Below are 20,004 nucleotides of genomic sequence, written 5' to 3'. Positions count from 1 at the left end.
GGGCCGAGGGGCGGGATTGGTTCCGCACGGATCCCTCTTTAAGCCACGCCCCCTTCTCGGACCCAGCGGCGCGGGCTGGGCGAGGCCGAGGGGCGGGGCGAGATGCGATGGGCGGGGCCTGGGCAGATCGCTCCGCCCACCTCCTCCCTGAAGCCACACCTCTCCCTCTTGACGGCAGCGGGACGGGTCCGAGGGGCGGGGTCGAGATATGGGCGGGGACTATGCTCATATCCCCGCCCATCGCCTCCAGGAGCCCCGCCCCGTGTCCGCCCACCGTCTCCCCAAGCCACGCCCCCTCCTCGCCCCACTGCCGCCGCTGGGGCGGGGCTACCGGATAGGGAGCACGCCCCTTATTATTAGCCCCGCCCCTCTCTCCTTGAAGCCCCGCCCCTCTTCGGTCCCTCCGGCGGTACCGGGGCCGGACCGGGGGGCGCGTTCTCCTTGCCGAAGCCCCGCCCGCCAGCCCCGCCCCGCCCGCCGCGGGGTCCCGCCGCCGCCGCCGCTCCGGTGCCGCCCGGGCCTCGCCGCTCCCCGCGCCGCCGCTCCGGTGCCACCGGCGCTTCCCGGCTGCCGGCGGCTGCCGCGCCCGCGCCGGAGCGTGCGCAACAGGCGGGCGCCGGCGGAGCTCCGTGAGCGCTCGGTGAGCGAGTGGCCGCGGGCGGCGAGCGAGCGCCCGCCCGCCCGGGGCCGGGCATGTGCGGCGGGGCGACGGGCAGGGCGCCCGGGCAAGGGCGTTTGAAGGAAACGTGAGGCGAGGCGGCGGCGGCGGGATGGAGGCGGCGCCGCGGCGAAGCCCCGAGCCGCGGGAGAAGCCGCCGGTGCTGGACGGGGAGGCAGCGGGGGCGCCCGCGGGGGCGTCGGGCGCGGCCCCGGCCTCGCCGGCGGCGACGGAGCAGATCGTGGCGGAGGGCGAGGCGGCGGCGGCGGGCACGTTCGTGCAGCGGCAGCTCGGGGCGATGCTGCAGCCCGCCGTGAACAAGTTCTCGCTGCGCATGTTCGGCAGCCACCGGGCCGTGGAGATCGAGCGGCAACGGGTGAAGTCGGCGGGCGCCTGGATTATCCATCCCTACAGCGACTTCAGGTGGGACCGGGGCCCCGCGACCTCCGCCCCGGCGCCGGCACCGAGCCCCATCCCGGCGCCGGTCCCCGCTCCGGCTCCGGTGCCCGCCGCCGCTGTCCGTGGTGCTGAGCGCGGCCCCGCCGCCCGACGCCGTAGGGGCAACAAGTGCCGGTAGCCGGGGCTCCGCACCGGCCCGGGGAGGCGGCTGCCGACCGCCGGAGCCCGGGGCCGCGCTGCCCCGGCCCCTTCCCGTCTGGGATTATCCCGCCCGCACGAACGGCTCCGTCCTGCCCAGCTCCCGCGGCCTCCCGGCGCTCCCGGTGCCCGGCGGCAGCCCGGCTCCGCCGAGCCGCGGGGCTCCGCTGACCCGGCCCCGGGCGTGCGGAGGCGGAGGCGGGTGTTGCTGGGCTTTGCCTGCCCTTAGAGCTCCCCCCGCCCTTCTCGATGCTGTTTTTAATTCGATCAGGAGCCTTCATCCCCCTGGGACGCGGCTCCCCGCGGCTGGAGCGGGGCCGGTCACCCAGTGAGGAGCCGGGCCCGGCTCTCGGTGTCACCGGGATCACAGCGGGAGCTCGGGGATGGATGATGTGGGAGGAACTGGGTGTCACGGGGATGTTGAGTCATATAGGGTGGGCTTTCTCCACGGGGAATGGAGCTGCCAGGCAGTCATCTCCCGCAGCAAGCTGTGACATGGATGATGTCCCCAGCCTGGAGAGCGCAACCAGCATCCGCTGTGGGTCCCTGGCACCTGTAGCCATCCCCCCTCACCACCGGGCCCCTGCCACTCCCCGGGTCCCTTGCACCACCCCAGCATGACACCCAGCCCTGAGAGCCCTTTTTCCAGGGGAAGCATCCCGAAGTTTGTGAGCCTGGAGCTCGGCAGGAGCAGTTTCTGCCAGCAGCACCGGGAAGGGGGCTGGCAGGTAGACAGACAGAGGGATTACTCCGGTGTTTATCACATTAGGGAGAGACATAAAGGCCATGGAGATCAGGGCCCCGAGTGTTCAGTGTGACACTCAGTGAAGGACAAGGCCTGTCCTAAAGAGCTTAAGCCTAAATCTGAAGCGAGAGCCCCAGGCAGGCTTGGGCAGCTGCAGGGACAGGCAGCTTCCCTGCTCAGCTTCTCAGGCCACAGCATGGAGGTGCAGGAGGCGATTCCTCAGCTGGGTCAGGCCCCTTCTGCCTCGTTTCCTTCCCTGGCGCAGCAAATCCTGGCCACTGGCAGGAAGGTGTTAATTCGGGAGAGGCTCCTGACCCTGGCGTGGGCTCCTCACAGCCCCGGGGTCACTGCTGGCCCTGGGGTGGTTTCTGGACCTGACCTTGGGGTGGTTCCTTGAGGAGAGGGTGCCTGCCCCTACTCCCCGCAGGCTCTGGTGCTCTCTCTGAAGGAGCCTCTCACAGCACCATGACCTCCCTTCCCCTTCCTCTTCCCCTTCCCCTTCCCCTTCCCCTTCCCTTTCCCCTTCCCCTTCCCTTTCCCCTTCCCCTCCCCCTTCCCTTCCCCCCTTCCCCTTCCCCTTCCCCTTCCCCTTCCCCTTCCCCTTCCCCTTCCCCTTCCCCTTCCCCAGCTGCAGAGATCCCAGTACCCGTGTCCCACCATGGATGTGGGGTAGGAAATCCCCAGAGGCTTCTGCCACCTGTAAAAGCTGGTTTGGATTCACTGGGCACTGAGAGCTGCCCTGAAATCACCTTTGGAGATTTGAGCCTACACCCACGGCCAGGGCTGGGACTAACAGGGGATGCCTAAAGCTGGGCTTGCTTTCCCGAGGGCCCATGAAGGCTCTGATGGGGGATCCCAGGAGTCACAAGGCTGGTGGAGAAAGTCGTGGGGTGTCTGTGTGAAGAATGAAAACATCCCGGTGGCATTTGCATGTGAACAGGGCTGCTGGGTGTCCTGACATATCCAGCTGCTGCCGGCCTCTCTTGGCTTTCCCTTCCTTCCAAAGCCTCTGAGCCTGTCCACTCTCAGCCAAAGGAGGTGGATGAGGAGTGCCCTCATCCTGCCCTGTGCATGTGGCACCTCCTGTAGGGTTGGACCCTCCTCCCACCTTCCCCTGGTGCCAGCATTGTCTATCCTAGCTTGGCTGCTGCCTGGCTCACCATAACAGCCCCCCTGATCCTTTTCTGCTGCCCCAGGAGCTCGGCTCTCCGTTTGCATAACCAGCAAAGCTTATCCCAAATCCTGCTAAGCCAACTCGGGCGGTGGCAGGGAGACGGCGGATGACAAGGAGCCTGAAGGGAGCAAAGCCCACATCCTCTCTGAGCTCTCCATGGGGCACGTGGCAGCTTTGGGGTGGGGGCATACGTGTGCATGTACTGCCCTGCAGTAAAGAGACAGCCAAGCTCCTACACCCCCTATTCCCACACAGGGTGATTTTTGCACCCCACTTCTGCTCACATCTGTCCCAGGGTGTTAGTCATGTGTGTGAGCAGGCACGTGTGTGTGTCTGCTCAGCATCTGCCTCTCTGCACTGTCAGACCCTAACTTTGATCCTGGGTTTGTTGTCTAACTGTGTCCTGCCTGTCCCATTCCCACCCTGCAGGTTTTACTGGGACCTCATCATGCTGCTCCTGATGGTGGGGAATTTGATCATCCTGCCCGTGGGCATCACCTTCTTCAAGGATGAGAACACCCCTCCCTGGATCGTTTTCAACGTGCTTTCGGACACTTTCTTCTTGGCTGACCTGGTGCTGAACTTCCGGACAGGCATCGTGGTGGAGGACAACACGGAGATCATCCTCGACCCTCACACCATCAAAATGAAGTACTTGAAGAGCTGGTTCCTGGTCGACTTCATCTCCTCCATCCCTGTTGACTACATTTTCCTCATTGTTGACCTGGAGACCCAGGTGGATTCTGATGTCTACAAGACGGCGCGGGCCCTGCGCATCGTGCGCTTCACCAAGATCCTCAGCCTGCTGCGCCTGCTGCGCCTCTCGCGCCTCATCCGCTACATCCACCAGTGGGAGGAGGTGAGAACCCCGTGGGGACCTCCTGCTCAGGGTCCCAGGCCAGGCTGGGGGTCCCCAGCTGGAGGGCAGAGGGCTCCAAGGGCTGTTCTAGGATTTTCTCTGCAGCTGTGCTCCTGCATGTCCTCTAGATCTTCCACATGACGTACGACCTGGCCAGCGCCGTGGTGAGGATCTTCAACCTCATCGGGATGATGCTGCTGCTGTGCCACTGGGATGGCTGCCTCCAGTTCCTGGTGCCCATGCTGCAGGACTTCCCTGAGGACTGCTGGGTCTCCAAGAACCACATGGTGGTGAGTGCCCAGGCTGGGGTGGTTCCAGCTGGGATCTGCCCTGGTGGGGAGAGGATTTGGTTCCCTGTCTGCCACCCCAAGGCTGGAGCTGCTGGGAGAGGTGCTGGTGAACATTGTCTCTGTGGTCACAGCAGTGAGATAGGGCAGAGGGAACTTCTGCATCACCTTCCCATCTCAGCCCAGCTTGCTGGAGTCAGGGAATCCCTCGGGGAGGGAACAGGACACTGGGGCTCCTGCCTCCTCCCCAGAGAGGGGCTGGTGCCTTTTTAGGGCTTCACAGTCCTCTTCATGGAGGAGAACTCATCCTTTTGGCCTTGGAGGAACTTTGTTCTCACTGGGTCTCTGCACTCCCCAGCTTAGGGAGGTGGGACCAGGGGGTTCAGGTGCACAGCACCTTCCACCAAAGCCTTCAGCAGCACTGTGCCTTGTGTGCAGAACGACTCCTGGGGCAAGCAGTACTCACACGCCCTGTTCAAGGCCATGAGCCACATGCTGTGCATCGGCTACGGGCAGCAGGCGCCCGAGGGCATGACCGACGTGTGGCTCACCATGCTCAGCATGATCGTGGGGGCCACCTGCTACGCCATGTTCATCGGCCACGCCACCGCCCTCATCCAGTCTCTGGACTCGTCCCGGCGCCAGTACCAGGAGAAGGTCAGCGGGGTCGGGGAGCGAGGGCCTGGGTGCTGGGGAAAGAGTCCTGGCACAACTCCAGAACCAGCTCAGCGCAGCTGCTGTGCCCTTCTGATTCCAGAGGTTGGGATCTTTGGCCTTGCCACCCTCCCTCGGGTTGTTGGAGGTGGACAGTGGGACCATATTGGTGTCCATACTGGGGGGCACTTGTGCACAGTGTGGCCCCACCCTGCCCTCTGCCCTGTGCATCCTGAGGGCACAGCTGCCCTGTCCTGTGCCCGCTTTGGGTCAGGGCACTGGAGCAGGGGTCTCTGTATCTACACCACTGAGGGGAAGGGACACATCCTGCAGCCATGCAGGTGGGGCCAGCTGAGCCCTGTGTGACTCCCCTTGTCCCCACAGTACAAGCAAGTGGAGCAGTACATGTCATTCCACAAGCTGCCCGGGGACACGCGCCAGCGCATCCACGAGTACTACGAGCACCGCTACCAGGGCAAGATGTTTGATGAGGAGAACATCCTGGGGGAGCTCAGCGAGCCACTCAAAGAGGTGAGGGCAGCACTCCCGTGCTGTGATCTGGAGGGCAGAGGCTGGTGCTGGCAGGGGCCAGGCTCGGTGATGTCCCTACTTATCAAAACAGGATGACCCCCATGTGGGGAGAAATGATGAGAAGGACTCTATAATATCAGAAAATTAATTAAAATATTATATTATATTATATTATATTATATTATATTATATTATATTATATTATATTATATTATATTATATTATATTATATTATATTATATTATATTATATTATATTATATTATATTATATTACTATATTTTACTATATTATATTAATACAATATTATATTACATTACATCTAAACTGAATTTGCCAAGTACTCAACCAAGTACACAACTGTTTAAAATCTCATGGCTCTCAGCCAACAGTCCCGACATATATACACACTTGGCCCGGATAGGCCAAGGAAAAAAAACGCCATCACTTTGGGTAAACGATTTTCATATTGCATTCTAGTTTGGCACAACACAGGCACAGCAAATAATAATTGTTTTTCCTTTCTCTGAGGTTCAGAGAATGCGAAACCCAGAAATATTCTTGGGGAGAATTGTGTCTTGCTTTTCTCTGTGAAGAGAAATGCAGCTACACTCGTTGATCTGCTCCTCATCCTCACCCCACAGGAAATCATCAACTTCAACTGCCGCAACCTGGTGGCCAACATGCCCCTGTTTGCCAACGCTGACCCCAACTTTGTGACAGCCATGCTGACCAAGCTGCGCTTCGAGGTCTTCCAGCCTGGGGACTTCATCATCCGCGAGGGCACCGTGGGCAAAAAGATGTACTTCATCCAGCACGGCGTGGTCAGCATCCTCACCAAGGGCAACAAGGAGACAAAGCTGTCTGATGGCTCCTACTTTGGGGGTGAGGCTGGGCTGGGGGAGCTGGTGGACAGAGTAGGGGCCAAAAAGTGCCTAGGAGCAGAAGCTGGGGCATCCCTGATGTTTCTGCCTGCTCTTCTCCTCTTGTCCAGTGCCAAAGTCTTGGCATCCAGTTAAAATGCCAAAATCTTGGCATCCAGTTAAAGTGCCAAGGTCTTCACGCCAGTTCTGTCTGGCTGGGGCAGAGGGAGCATCCGCTGCTGGCCAGGGAGGAGAGGAGCTTAGAGCAGAACATCTGAGCCAGTTTAAAGGATACAGGCACAGCTCTGGGAGGGAAACAGGCCAGGCCATCACAGCAGCCACACCTGGGGGTGTCTCCATGGCCTGGAGAGGAGGAAAATGCCTGGCCAAGGAGAGAGGCTGTGGGGTCTGTCCCAGCCTCTGAGCCACGCTTTGTGCAGGGTGCTGGGGTGCTGGGCAGTGCTGTTCCTGCCCCCAGGGCTGGCAGGGGGCTGGGTGGCTGTGTCACCCTGAGGCCAGCCCCGTGTCCCTGCAGAGATCTGCCTGCTGACGCGGGGCAGGCGCACGGCCAGCGTCAGAGCCGACACCTACTGCCGCCTCTACTCCCTGGCCGTGGACAACTTCAACGAGGTGCTGGAGGAGTACCCCATGATGAGGAGAGCCTTCGAGACCGTGGCCATGGACCGCCTGGACCGCATAGGTGAGGAGGAGGGGCCTCCTGGGCTCAGCACAGCCACCTCTGCAGCCACCCCCAGGACCCCCAGACACACAGGTGTGGAGGCACAGAGCTGGGATGAGTGCCCCCAACCCTGTGCCCAGCAATGAGGATGGTGGGGAGCATGGGGCCTGCCCTCTCTTTCCCCCCCAGCAAGATCCAGGCAGTGCCATGCCATAGGACAGGCTTCCCTGGGGAAATGTAAGTGCCCTGCATGGTCCTTGCACTGTTTGGCAGTGACCAGCTGCTTGTCCTCACCCTTCCTTGCCTGTGGAGGACAAGCAGGACCCCAGCCCCCAGTCCCTTTGGAGTCAGGACTCTCCTGTTTTGTCCCTGCTGCTTCCACTGCTCTACTCTAGACCCTTCCCAGGGTCTTGCTTCCCCTGGAACGCTGGTGAGGTTTTATCGTCCCTTCCCCAGTGCCACCCTGCCCTCCACACTGTCCCCAAGAGCCCATTGTCCCAGGGTCGGTGACACTCCTGCCTCCCCTCCAGGGAAGAAGAACTCCATCCTGCTCCTCAAGCGAGCCGAGCACAGCTCGGGGCCCCTGAACACCGAGATGATCCAGCAGATCGTGAAGCACGACCAGGACATGGCCCACAACATCCAGGACCTGCAGCAGATGGCGATGGGCCGGGAGCTGAGCGGCAAGCCGGTGATTTGGGAGCCTCTGGTGCACGCACCCCTGCAAACAGCCGCCGCCACCACCAACGTGGCCATCGCGCTGACCCACCAGCACAGCCTGCAGGCTCACATCTTCCTGCCGCCCTCCTCCATCTCCAGCCCGCTGTCTCCCGAAGCCACGCTGCTCACCAAGCCCGTGCGCCGCTCCCAGCCCAGCCTGGGCGGCTCCCGGCCCTCCTCGGTGAGCTCGCCCTCCGGGGCTCCGTCCCACCTGCACACGCCGGCCGCGGGTTCGCCTTCCTCGCCCATGCTCCAGTCCCAGGTACCGCTGGAGAGCAGCGGGGCCCAGAGACCCAGCTCGGGGGCTCAGCCCCTTCCCCGCTCGGCGCAGAGGGGGGAGATGCCAGCGGGGCCCAAGCAGCCCCCGGCCGGCCCCCAGCCCCAGCTGTCCCGGTCCCGCGGCGCCTCGGTCTCCACCTCGCTGCTGCAGCAAGCGGCGGGCGCTGCGTCCCCCAGCTCCGAGCAGGCGCTGCCGCCGGGGAGAACGCTCCACTACAGCCTGTCCCGAGCCACCGGCTCGCACATCTCGCTCCTGATGCATCCCCAGCAGCTGGTGAAGCACAGGAGCATCCAGGGGCTGCCGGTGGGGCGGCTCACCCAGGATGTCCGGCTCCTTTCCGCCTCCCAGCCCTCCCTTCCTAACAGAGTGGCCCAGCAAGCCGACGGGAGCTCCTTGAAGCAGGGCAGGAAATCCGCAGGGAACCTGGCCCGCAGGTCCTCGCCCTCGGTAGCCGGACTGCTGGCCAAGCCGGGCTCGGGGATGCCCGCACACTCGCAGCCGATGCCCTCGGGGTCGCTGCCTCAGCCCGGCCGCTCCACGCCGCAGTCCCCGGGCCCCGCGGCCCGGCAGGCAGCCGCTCCCTCCCGCAAGGGCTCCGTGGCCTTCAGCCCCGAGGTGGAAACGGCGAAGCCCAAGCTCCCATCCAACATGTGAGTCCTGGCGGCGGCCGCACGGGCAGGAGGGAGCCGGGCATGCCGAGGAGGAGGAGGCGGGAGAAGCAGAGCACCAGCCCCGCCGGCTCGGAGGGAAAATGAGGTGAGAGGCACCAGCCGGGGCCATGGAGGGGCTGGTTCAGGCACGGGGACACGGCAGGGATGGGCGTGGGGCCAGCTGGATGAGGAGGGGGCTCTGCTGACTGCCCCAAGGGGGTCACCCTGCCCGGGCTCTCCCCTCCTTGCTCATCACCATCTGTGAGTTCTGCCCTCCTGCCGGAGGCATACGACAGGTCAGAGCCCTTGCCCAAACTCTGGTCTCTCTGGGGAGCTCAGCTCCCCATAACTGCCCCTCGGGGGCTGGGCCCCCCACGCTCTGTGCCGCGTGTCCCACAGCCTGTCCTTGGGCCAGGCTGACCATGGCAGCTCCTCCAGCCTGTCCTCTGTCACAGCAGGGGCTGCCCGATGCCCACCTCGGCCCCCAGACTGCTCTGCCCAGCCCCTTTGCCTTCAGGATGAGGGGGCACAGCCAGCCCCTGGCTCCTCTGCCCGGGTGGAGGGAGGAGCTGGAGCCCATGGCAGGGGGATGAGGGTCCAGGGTCAGCACTCCCCCTTCCCAGAGTGCCAGGACCACCTGGGGTCCTGGGCAGGGCTCTCCTGGTGTGATGAGTGCCAAGGGGCAACTCTGGGGGGCAGAGGAGCAGCCCCCCAGTCCCTCTCCCCTGCTTGTGGGACCGTTTTGCCTCAGAGGTGCTGAGTGCCAGTGAGGTTGGGATGTGCTGCTGGGCAGGGCTGTGCCCCACACCCGGGCACTGCCCCTCCTCGTGCCCCCATAGGGGCAGCCTGGGGGGATTCTGCTGCCTGCAGCTCCAGGAGGATGCTCAGAGAGTCAGTCCAAGGGGAACCCTCTGTGGCCTCAGGAAGATGCTCAGAGGGTCAGTCAAGGAGACCCCTCTGTGGCTCCAGGAGGAAGTCCGGGTCATCTGGGATGACCCTTCTGCAGCTCCAGGAGGATGCTCAGAGGGTCAGTCCGAGGGGACCCCTCTGTGGCCCTGGGATGATGTCCAGAAGATCATTTGGGGTGACCCTCCTGTGGCTGCAGGAGGATGCTCAGAGGGTCACCTGCAGGGTCCCCACTGCCTGTGGCTGCAGGAGGATGCTCAGCCCGGGCCCTGCTCCCCTGCCCTGCCCTGCAGTCCCATTTCCAGGTCCCCTGGAGATGTCAGTCACCGGTGCCACAGGAACAAAAGGCTGTCACAAAGAGATGCCAATCCCGGGCAGCGCCTGGGTGACGTGTGGGGCTGTGGGGTCACCCCCCGTCCGACAGGAGCCCGGGGTCCCCACAGATGCCCCGTCCCCCCTCTCCAGAGACAGTAGTGTGCAATGTGTGTGCGAGTCGTGGCTCTGCCAAGCAGCCGAGCTCTGCTTCCAGTGTCGCTTTGGGCCAACCGTGTTCAGTCCTGGTTAGAGTAGCGTCCCCTCCGTCCCCACCGCGCTGTGCCAGCTGCTTCCCTCTCCCGGGGTCAGGAACCGTGGCTTGTCTTCGTGCTCTGGGGCTGAGCGGGGCCCGCCGGACCCCCAGCGCAGCGGGCGAGGTCTCGTTCCGCTCGGTAATTCCCGAAATGAAGTGTCCCGTTCTCCACCCTCGTGTTTTGGGGCGCGGGGAGCAATCCGGAGCGCGGGGCTGCTCTGGGAGAACCAGCCCACCAGGAATCCCGGCAGCGCCTGCCACAGGGGATGTCCTGCACTGCCTTTTCTTTCTCCATGGATTTCCACCGCCCTCCCCTGCTCACCCCCACGTCCCGCTCCATCCCCGCGCTCCGTCGGGCGGGGAAGCTGCAGCGGAGCCGCGCTGTCCCGAGCCCCCGGGCTGTGTTCACAGTGCGTGATGTTGATGTCTTAGCGGTCATCCCAGCGCCCCGCAGAGCGTGCGGGGACAGCACCGAGCTCCCTCCCCACTGCACAGCCCCGTGGCGGGAGCCGGAGCCGTCCTGCGCTCCTGGCACCGCCGCCGTGGGCACCTCGTGGCCCGGTGCCCACCCCGGGGGAGGCTGGAGGGGCTGGGGGCGCAAGTTTAGCCACCAAAGACCATGATCCTCCACTCTTGCACTCACGGCAGTCCATGTACAGAGCTTGTAGTTTTCATATTCGCAGAGAATTTAAGAGCGTTTTTTTATTTTTTGGTCGTTGTACATAATTGATTTAAATAATAAAGAGAGATTCTGAGCTGGTCTGGGGGAAACTTCTTCTGCACCTCCTGCGACCCCGCAGCACCGTGCCCGGGGATGGGGCAGGACAGGGGGATGCTGCAGAACCCCAGCTCTAATTCTGGCCTTCTGCAGAGCCAGGAGGAGTCGGGAAACCCTCGGGAGCCACTGAGGAGCCTCTCCCCGGCCCCACAGACCAGGGTGGCACGGCAGGAGCCCAAAGGCAACAGGTCCCCTCCCACCCACCCCGGTCCCTTTCGGCCCTGGGCAGATTAATGTTTAATCTTTGGTTATTTTCCCCTTCCATCTCCGGTCCCTCTATTGCGGGGGGGAGGGGCGGGTTTGATACCGCCTGATTGCAGAGCAGCACTCGAGGCATTAACGCGATTAAATGAAGGTCACACAGCGCAAGGTGGGCCGGGGCACCCGAGCCACGGGCACTGCGGCACCCGGAGCGGCTCTGGGGGCACAGCCGCGCTCTGCCGCCTGCCACAGCCCCCGGGCAGGACACGGTGGTGGCAGGACACGGGGGGCACGGGGGGTGCAGGGGCGGCACACGGGAGGACACGGGGCATGACACGGGGGCTGGCAGGGCACGGGGGCTGGCAGGGCACGGTGGTGGCAGGACGCAGGTGCTGGTGGCCACCCCGCTGTGCCCTGCCCGGTCTCCTCGGTCTACCCACCGCAGCCCCGCCTTACCGTCCTGCCCGCAGGACACCTTACCGGGGCAGCCCCGCGTTACGGGGGCAGCCCCGGCCCGCAGCCCCCCGTTACCGGGGCATCCCTTGCCCGCAGGACGCATTACCGGGGCAGCTCCTGCCCGCAGAACGCGTTACCGGGGCAGCCCCGCGTTACAGGGGCAGTCCCGGCCCTCAGCCCCCCGTTACCGGGGCAGTTCCGGCCCGCAGAACGCGTTAACGGGGTAGACCCTGCCCGCAGCACTCCGTTACCGGGGCAGTCCCTGCCCTCAGCCCCCCGTTACCGGGGCATCCCTTGCCCGCAGGATACATTACCGGGGCAGTCCCGGCCCTCAGCCCCCCGTTACCGGGGCATCCCTTGCCCTCAGGATGCATTACCGGAGCAGCCCCAGTTCTCAGCCCTCCGTTACCGGGGCAGCCCCGGCCCGCAGGACGGTGCTGGCGGCTCCCCCGCCCCGCTCCCCGCAGGAATTAGGCTCCGTGACACACGAAGAGCTCAACGCTGATTAACGGTTTCTCTCTAATTTGATTATTTCAGATTACACCGCAGCCGGCCTGATTAAGGGGGCGCAGGGCAAAAAAGGGAATTTTTTGGGGATGAATTCCAGCATATCCCCTATTCCCATTCCAACGCTCTCCCATCCAGTTTGTGTCCATCGGCAGGGCTGGCGGCTCTGGCGGCCGAGGCACGGGGACCACGGGGACCACCGGGTCACGGCAGAGCCCCGCTGCCCGCCCGGGGCTGAGGGCAAAGCCCCGGGACGCGGGGGCCCCGCGGAGCCCCGGGGATGCGGGCAGAGCCCCCGCCCGTGCCCGGTTCCCGCTCCCCAAGGACACCCGTCCTGGAACCGGAGGCTCTGCCCCGAGCCCCCGCGTCCCGGTGGCGGCGGGAGGGGGATTAGAGGGCACCACTAAGGGATTAATTAAGGCGGGTGAGCCGGGATTAGGGGATTCGGGGCGGGCGCCAATCTGCGGGGCGAGGGCCCAGGCAGGAGCTGCGGGCAGCAGCGGGGAGGTGGCACCGCGTGTGCCCGGCCTGGGTCACCCCTGCGGCGTCCCCTCGAGGGTCCATGGGCAGCTGCACCCCCCGGAACCCGGGAGATCCCCCGGGCACACGGGCGTGTGGAGCAACCCACCCTGCACACCTGTACTGCAGGTACCTGTGCCTGTGCAGCACCCACACGGTCTGCAGCGCATCCCACAGCCGCACAGCGCCCTAAAACTGCTCTGTACCCTATAACAGCACTGCACTCCATAGCTGCAGCACACCCCACAGCTGCTCTGTACCCTAAAACTGCTCTGTACCCTATAACAGCACTGCACTCCATAGCTGCAGCACACCCCACAGCTGCTCTGTACCCTAAAACTGCTCTGTACCCTATAACAGCACTGCACTCCATAGCTGCAGCACACCCCACAGCTGCTCTGTACCCTAAAACTGCTCTGTACCCTATAACAGCACTGCATTGCACCCCACAGCCGCTCTGTACCTAAAACTGCTCTGCACCCCACACCCGCTCTGTACCCCATAACTGCATCACACCCCATAACTGCTCTGTACCCTATAACTGCTCTGTACCCTATAACTGCTCTGTATCCCATAATTGCTCTGTACCCTATAACTGCACTGCACCCCATAGCTGCAGCACACCCCACAGCCGCTCTGTACCCTAAAACTGGTCTGTACCCCATAACTGCTCTGTACCCCATAACTGCTCTGTACCCTATAACTGCACTGCACGGCACCCCACAACTGCTCTGTACCCCATAACTGTGATGCACCCAGACCTGCACAGCATGTCAGCTCTATGGCACCCCACACCTGCGCTGCACCCCACAGTCGCGTATTATACCCCACCTGCACCGAGACACCTACACAGCGCCCCATACCCGCCCTACAACCCCACAGACCGCATGCCCCCCCCCCTCACACCGGCCCCCCACACCCCCGTTTGGCCCCAGCTCCAGCGCACCCCGTCCCCGTCCGGGTGCCCGCGGCCCCCATTCCCCTCCCGGTTACCGATCACGCCCTAAAGCCCCGCCCTAAAGCCCCGCCCTAAAGCCCCGCCCTAAAGCCACGCCCTCTACCCCGCCACGCCCCCGCGCCACGCCGGGCTCTCTCTCCATTCCCCCTCTCCACCAATCACCGACCTCTCTCCCTCCCCCACCGCGCTCCCATTGGCTCAGCCGCCTTGGGCTCATCCTCGCGCGATGAAACGGGCCAATGAGCGCTGCTCCAGCCGCGTGCCCGCTGGCCTGCCCCCCAGGCGCGGGGCATACTGGGAGTTGTAGTCCAGCAGCGTCCCTGGAAGCGGCCGCGTCTGCGCCCCGGGACTGCACATCCCGGCGTGCCCCGCGCGGGGGGCGGGGCGGGGGCGGGACCGGAGGCGCCGTGGAGGCCGTGGGCGGCAGCGGCGGGACCGTGAACCGGCGGCGTGAACCGGCACCATGAGCGGCGGCGATAGCGGGGCGCGGGCAGCGGCCGAGCGCGAGGAGTTCGCCGCCTTCTTCCCGCAGATCGTCCGCGACCTGACGGAGGACATGCTGGGACACCCGGAGGTGGGAGACGCCGTGGCGCGGCTGAAGCAGGTGAGAACGGGGAGGGAGCGGCGGGACCGGGGCTGGGGGGGTGGGAAGGGCCGGTGGGACCGGGGCTGGGGGGGTGGGTCAGGTCAGCTCACGGCTGCTCACCTGGCCGCGCCCCGCAGGTGCTGGAGTACAACGCACCGGGCGGGAAATGCAACCGGGGGCTGACGGTGGTGGCCGCGTTCCGGCGGTTGGCGGGCCCCGAGCGGCAGGACCCGGAGAGCCTCCGCTGTGCCCTGGCCGTGGGCTGGTGCATCGAGCTGGTGAGAAACGGGACCCCCCCTTGGGGATGGTGATGGGACCCCAATGGGGATGGGGACCCCAATAGGGATGGGACCCCAATGGGCATGGGACCCTCCGGGGGATGGAGACCCCAGTGGGAGTGGGACCCCCCCCTCTGGATATGGGACTCCCCATGGGATGGGACCCCCTCGGGGGAAGGGGCCCCGATATGGGACCCCCTTCAGGGAATGGGACCCCAATGGGTATGGGGACCCTCTGGGGATGGGGAACCCCCCCTAGGAGATGGGACCCAAATGGATATGGGACCCCCTCAGGGAATGGGACGCCCCTCCCCAGTGGGGATGGGACCTCCCCTGGATATGGGATCTCCATGGATATGGGGACCCCCTCCAGGGGAATGGGACCCTCTGGGGATGGGACCTCCGGTGTCCCCCCCATCCCTAACCCACCCTCTGGCAGTTCCAAGCCTTTTTCCTGGTGGCCGACGACATCATGGACGCGTCCCTGACCCGCCGGGGGCAGCTCTGCTGGTACAAGAAGGTGAGAGGGTTCAGGAGGGCCCCGGTCAGGGCTGGAGGGTGTCCCCTGGGGGTCACCAGCCTTTGGGACACCTCCCTGCCTGTCCCTGCTGCAGGAGGGGATCGGGCTGGATGCCATCAATGATGCTTTTCTGCTGGAGTCCTCGGTGTACAGGCTGCTGAGGAGGTACTGTGGGCAGCAGCCCTACTACCTGCACCTGCTGGAGCTCTTCCTGCAGGTGAGCCTGGCTCCCCAAACCTTTTTTTGGGGATTTCTTGGGGTCTGGGCCTGTTTTCTGATGTGTTCCTGAAATTCCTGGCTGTCCTGCTGGTGGTGTTCTCAGGGGTCCCAGGATGAGGGAAGAGATGGGAATCTTGACTCTATATTTCAGAAGGCAATTTATTATTTTATATATATATAAATTATATAGTTATATAATATAAATGTAAATATTATGTTAATTCTATAATATAATATATAATTATAATAAATATAACTACATATTTATATATAAATACATATATATCAAGAGAAAATTATGTATTAAAACTATACTAAAAGAATAAGAGAAAGGATTTCAGCAAGGAATAGAAAGGAATGATAATAAAATCTTGTGACTGCTCACAGCCTCGACACGGGTGGCTGTCATTGGTCATCAAACAAAAACAATTTCACACGCTGGGTAAATAATTCTCTAAATCACATTCCAAAGCAGCAAGACATGGGGAAGCTGAAGCTTCCCAGCTTCTCAGGAAAAAAGATCTTAACTGAAAGATTTTTCATAAAATGTGTCTGTGGTAGACGTGTGCTTCCTTTAGACCCAAAGAGGAGCTGAAACTGGGCTTGGGCTCTGCACTGTGGGGTTGGGACTCTCCTGGAGGGCTGTGTGTGAATCAATCGTGGAATCCCAGATTGGTTTGGGTTGGAATGAACCTTAAAGATCATCCCATTCCTTCCCCCCTTCCATGGAGGGCTGTGTGTGAATCAATCATGGAATCCCAGACTGGTTTGGGTTGGATGTGACCTTAAAGATCATAAAGTTCCACCCCTCTGCCATGGAGGGCTGTGTGTGAATCAATCACGGAATCCCAGATTGGTTTGGGTTGGGTGGGATCCCAAAGATCATCAAATTCTACCCTCCTTCCATGGAGGGCTGTGTGTGAATCAATCATGGAATCCCAGATTGGTTTGGGTTGGAATGAACCTTAAAGATCATCCCATTCCTCCCCCCTTCCATGGAGACTGTGTGTGAGCTGTGTGTGAATCAATCATGGATCCCAGACTGGTTTGGGTTGGATGTGACCTTAAAACATCAAATTCCATCGTGGAGACAGTGTGTGTGAATAAATACAGAACTGTGGGGAGAATAAATTCCCCCTTCCATGGAGGGCTGTGTGTGAATCAATCGTGGAATCCCAGACTGGTTTGGGTTGGATGTGACCTTAAAGATCATCAAATTCCACCCTCCTGCCATGGAGGGCTGTGTGTGAATCAATCGTGGAATTCCAGATTGGTTTGGGTTGGAATGAACCTTAAAGATCATCCCATTCCTCCCCCTTCCATGGAGAGCTGTGTGTGAATAAATCACGGCATCCCAGACTGGTTTGGGTTGGAATGAACCTTAAAGACCATCAAATTCCACCCTCCTGCCATGGGGACACCTCCCACCATCCCAGGCTGCTCCAAGCCCTGCCCAACCTGGCCTTGGACACTCCCAGGGATCCAGGGGCATCCACAGCTTCTCTGGGCACCTGTGCCAGGGCCTCACACCCTCACAGCCAGAAATTCCTTCCCAATCCCAATATCACTGATCCATCACCACCATCAGCCTTTATCTCGTTCTCCCCATGCAGAACATCCTCCTCCCTGTTTTTTACAACCCCTTTAAAAGCTGAAAAGCTGCAACGAGGCCACAAATCCTTTCTTTCCTCTCCAGACAGGCTACCAGACCGAGCTGGGGCAGACTCTGGACCTCATCACTGCTCCAGTTTCCCAGGTGGACCTGAGCAGGTTCAGCGAGCAGCGGTATGGGGGGCAGAGCCGGGCCCCTTGCCAGCCCTGCTCAGCCTGGGGCTGGGTTTTGGGGTGCCTGGGGTTGGTTTTTGGGGTGCCCTGTTGAGGGTGGCCCTGGGGCTGTTTTTTGGGGTGCCCTGCAATCCCTGCCCTGCAGAGGATGGTCCTGGGGCTGATTTTTGGGGTGCCTGGGGATGGTTTTTGGGGTGCCCTGCAGAGGGTGGCCTTGGGGCTGGTTTTTGGGGTGCCTGGGGTTGGTTTTTGGGGTGCCTGGGGTTGGTTTTTGGGGAGCCCTGCAGAGGGTGGCCCTGGGGTTGGTTTTTGGGGTGCCTGGGGTTGGTTTTTGGGGAGCCCTGCAGAGGGTAGCCTTGGGGCGGGTTTTTGGGGTGCCTGGGGTTGGTTTTTGGGGTGCCTGGGGCTGTTTTTTGGGGTGCCTGGGGTTGGTTTTTGGGGTGCCCTGCACAGGGTGGCCCTGGGGTTGGTTTTTGGGGTGCCTGGGGCTGTTTTTTGGGGTGCCTGGGGTTGGTTTTTGGGGAGCCCTGCAGAGGGTGGCCTTTGGTTTTTTGGGGAGCCCTGCAGAGGGTGGCCCTGGTTGGTTTTGGGTGCCTGGGGCTGGTTTTTGGGGTGCCTGGGGTTGGTTTTTGGGGTGCCCTGCACAGGGTGGCCCTGGGGTTGGTTTTTGGGGTGCCTGGGGCTGGTTTTTGGGGTGCCCTGCAGAGGGTGGCCTTGGGGTTGGTTTTGGGGTGTGGGGATGGTTTTGGGGAGCCCTGGGGGGGTGAGGCTTGGGGCTGGTTTTGGGGTGCCTGGGGATGGTTTTGGGGAGCCTGCAGAGGGTGGCCTGGGGTTGGTTTTGGGGTGCTGGGGTGGTTTTGGGGTGCCCTGCAGAGGTGGCCCTGTTGGTTTTGGGGTGCCTGGGGCTGGTTTTTGGGGTGCCCTGCAGAGGGTGGCCTTGGGTGGTTTTGGGGTACCCTGCACAGGGTCTGGGCTGTTTTTGGGGTGTGGGGATGGTTTTTGGGAGTAGCCTTGGGGCTGGTTTTGGGGTGCCTGGGGCTGGTTTTTGGGGTGCCTGGGGTTGGTTTTTGGGGTGCCCTGCACAGGGTGGCCCTGGGGTTGGTTTTTGGGGTGCCTGGGGCTGGTTTTTGGGGTGCCCTGCAGTCCCTGCCCTGCAGAGGGGCCCCTGGGGCTCAGCCTGCTTCCTCTGGCACAGGTACAAGGCCATTGTGAAGTACAAGACGGCGTTTTACTCCTTCTACCTGCCTGTGGCCGCAGCCATGTACATGGTGAGTGTGCTGGGAGCAGCTCAGGAGGGGCCTCACCCTCCTGCCAGGAGCACAGGTCCTGCAAGGTTTGATCCTCAGGTCCTGGAAGGCTTAACCCCCTGGTGCTGGAAGGCTTTGCTTTATGCCCAGGTCCTGGAAGGCTTTATTCCATTTCTGGTCCTGGAAGGCTTTGCTTGATCCCCAGGTCCTGGAAGGCTTTGTGCCCAGGCCCTGGAAGGCTTTGCTTTAGCCCAGGTCCTGGAAGGCTTTACCTTTTTCCTGATCCTGGAAGGCTTTACTTTAGCCCTGTTCCTGGAAGGCTTTATTCCATTTCTGGTCCTGGAAGGCTTTATCTTATCCCCAGGTCCTGGAAGGCTTTACTTTATGCCCACGTGCTGGAAGGCTTTACTTTAGCCCAGGTCCTGGAAGGCTCGATCTCCAGGCCCTGGAAGGCTTTGCTTTATGCCCAGGTCCTGGAAGGCTTTATTCCTGGTCCTGGAAGGCTTTTTTATGCCTGTTATTCCCTCCCCCAGGCAGGCATTGATGGCAAGGAGGAGCACGAGGACGCCAAAGCCATCCTGCTGGAGATGGGGGAGTTCTTCCAGATCCAGGTAGGAGGTGTCCCTGCACCCCTGGGTCCTTGCCAGCTGCTGCCTGTGGCACTCAGGCCCTGCCACTGTCCCACAGGACGATTTCCTGGACTGCTACGGGGACCCAGCCCTGACGGGGAAGGTTGGCACCGACATCCAGGACAACAAGTGCAGCTGGCTGGTGGTGCAGTGTCTGCAGCGGGCCACGCCACAGCAGAGGCAGATCCTGGAGGTAAGGCTGGCATCACACACCTGGCAGAGGGGCTGCAGTGCCAGGATGGGCACCTGGAGTGCCAGGGACTGTCACCTGGCCAGGGGCCGTCACCTGGCTGGGAGGAGGAGGGTGAGAAGAGAGAAGAGAGCGTTGGGGTGTTGTTTGTGAGGGTCCTAGGATGAGGGAAGAGGTGGATCTGAGTCCATATTTCTTAGAATGCTGGTTTATTATGTTATGTTAAAAGAACTGATACATTAAATCTATACTAAACAATTTTTTAGCCTTTCAGAAGGCTAAAAAAAAAAAAAGAATGAATAATAAAAACCTATGACAGACCAGAGAGTCCAACACAGCTGGACTGGGATTGGTCATTGAGTAAAAACAATTCACATAGAACCAATCAAAAATGCACCTGTCATATCCCAAAGCAGCAAAACACAAGGAGAAGCCATCGGATAATATTGTTTTTCTTTTCCTCTGAAGTTTCTCATCTTCCTAAGAGAAAAAAATCCTCGCAAAAATATTTTCCATAAAATATCACAGTAACAAAGAGAGAAGAGAGAACAAAGCTGCTGCCCCATGAGGGATGGCCCTGACTCACTCCGGGGTTTTTTCTCTCAGGAGAACTACGGCTCTAAGGAGCCCCAGAAGGTGGCGAAGGTGAAGGAGCTTTACGATGCCCTGGGCATGCAGGCGGCGTTCCGGGAGTACGAGGAGAGCAGCTACGGGCGGTTGCAGGAGCTGATCGGGAGGCACGCCCGGCGCCTGCCCAGGGACATCTTCCTGGACCTGGCACACAAGATCTACAAGCGGCAGAAGTGATGGAGGGGCCTGGCAGGGGGCTGGAGCTGCTCCCTGCCCTGGGAGGGGCCGGGGGCGGGTTAGAGAAGCTGCGCTGGGATGGCCGGGGGGGGTTCGGCCATCTGATTTATGTCAATAAACATAAATTATTGTAAGTGCGCTGCCAGCTGTTGTC

General features: G+C 61.6%; 2 protein-coding genes across 2 annotated transcripts; both read left to right on the top strand.

The window, feature by feature from the left end:
* The first annotated feature begins 770 nt into the window (after positions 1–770).
* On the top strand, positions 771–10,826 carry HCN3 (hyperpolarization activated cyclic nucleotide gated potassium channel 3). Its single transcript, XM_030965499.1, has 8 exons — positions 771–1,081; positions 3,604–4,033; positions 4,162–4,323; positions 4,759–4,977; positions 5,359–5,505; positions 6,149–6,389; positions 6,903–7,067; positions 7,577–10,826. The coding sequence occupies exons 1-8, from the start codon at positions 771–773 to the stop codon at positions 8,698–8,700; spliced, it is 2,799 nt and encodes a 932-aa protein (XP_030821359.1). The 3' UTR covers positions 8,701–10,826.
* A 3,166-nt stretch (positions 10,827–13,992) lies between these two features.
* Positions 13,993–19,854, top strand: FDPS (farnesyl diphosphate synthase). Its single transcript, XM_030965363.1, has 9 exons — positions 13,993–14,193; positions 14,313–14,453; positions 14,893–14,973; positions 15,068–15,190; positions 16,889–16,977; positions 18,173–18,245; positions 18,758–18,835; positions 18,912–19,046; positions 19,650–19,854. Exons 1-9 carry the CDS (start codon positions 14,053–14,055, stop codon positions 19,848–19,850), a joined length of 1,062 nt encoding a protein of 353 aa, XP_030821223.1. The 5' UTR covers positions 13,993–14,052; the 3' UTR covers positions 19,851–19,854.
* Positions 19,855–20,004: the final 150 nt, after the last annotated feature.

This window comes from Camarhynchus parvulus, chromosome 25 (assembly GCF_901933205.1).
Source record: "Camarhynchus parvulus chromosome 25, STF_HiC, whole genome shotgun sequence".
Lineage (NCBI taxonomy): Eukaryota > Metazoa > Chordata > Aves > Passeriformes > Thraupidae > Camarhynchus > Camarhynchus parvulus.
Note: the sequence above shows the minus strand (reverse complement) of the source record. Positions and strands in the feature narration are given on the sequence as shown.

Coding starts and splice junctions, on each gene's coding strand:
- FDPS (XM_030965363.1), top strand. CDS start 14,053: ATGAGCGGCGGCGATAGCGGGGCGCGGGCAGCGGCCGAGCGCGAGGAG. Junction 14,194..14,312: donor CCGTGGCGCGGCTGAAGCAG/GTGAGAACGGGG, acceptor CGCGCCCCGCAG/GTGCTGGAGTACAACGCACC. Junction 14,454..14,892: donor TGGGCTGGTGCATCGAGCTG/GTGAGAAACGGG, acceptor ACCCTCTGGCAG/TTCCAAGCCTTTTTCCTGGT.
- HCN3 (XM_030965499.1), top strand. CDS start 771: ATGGAGGCGGCGCCGCGGCGAAGCCCCGAGCCGCGGGAGAAGCCGCCG. Junction 4,324..4,758: donor TCTCCAAGAACCACATGGTG/GTGAGTGCCCAG, acceptor CCTTGTGTGCAG/AACGACTCCTGGGGCAAGCA. Junction 5,506..6,148: donor TCAGCGAGCCACTCAAAGAG/GTGAGGGCAGCA, acceptor CTCACCCCACAG/GAAATCATCAACTTCAACTG.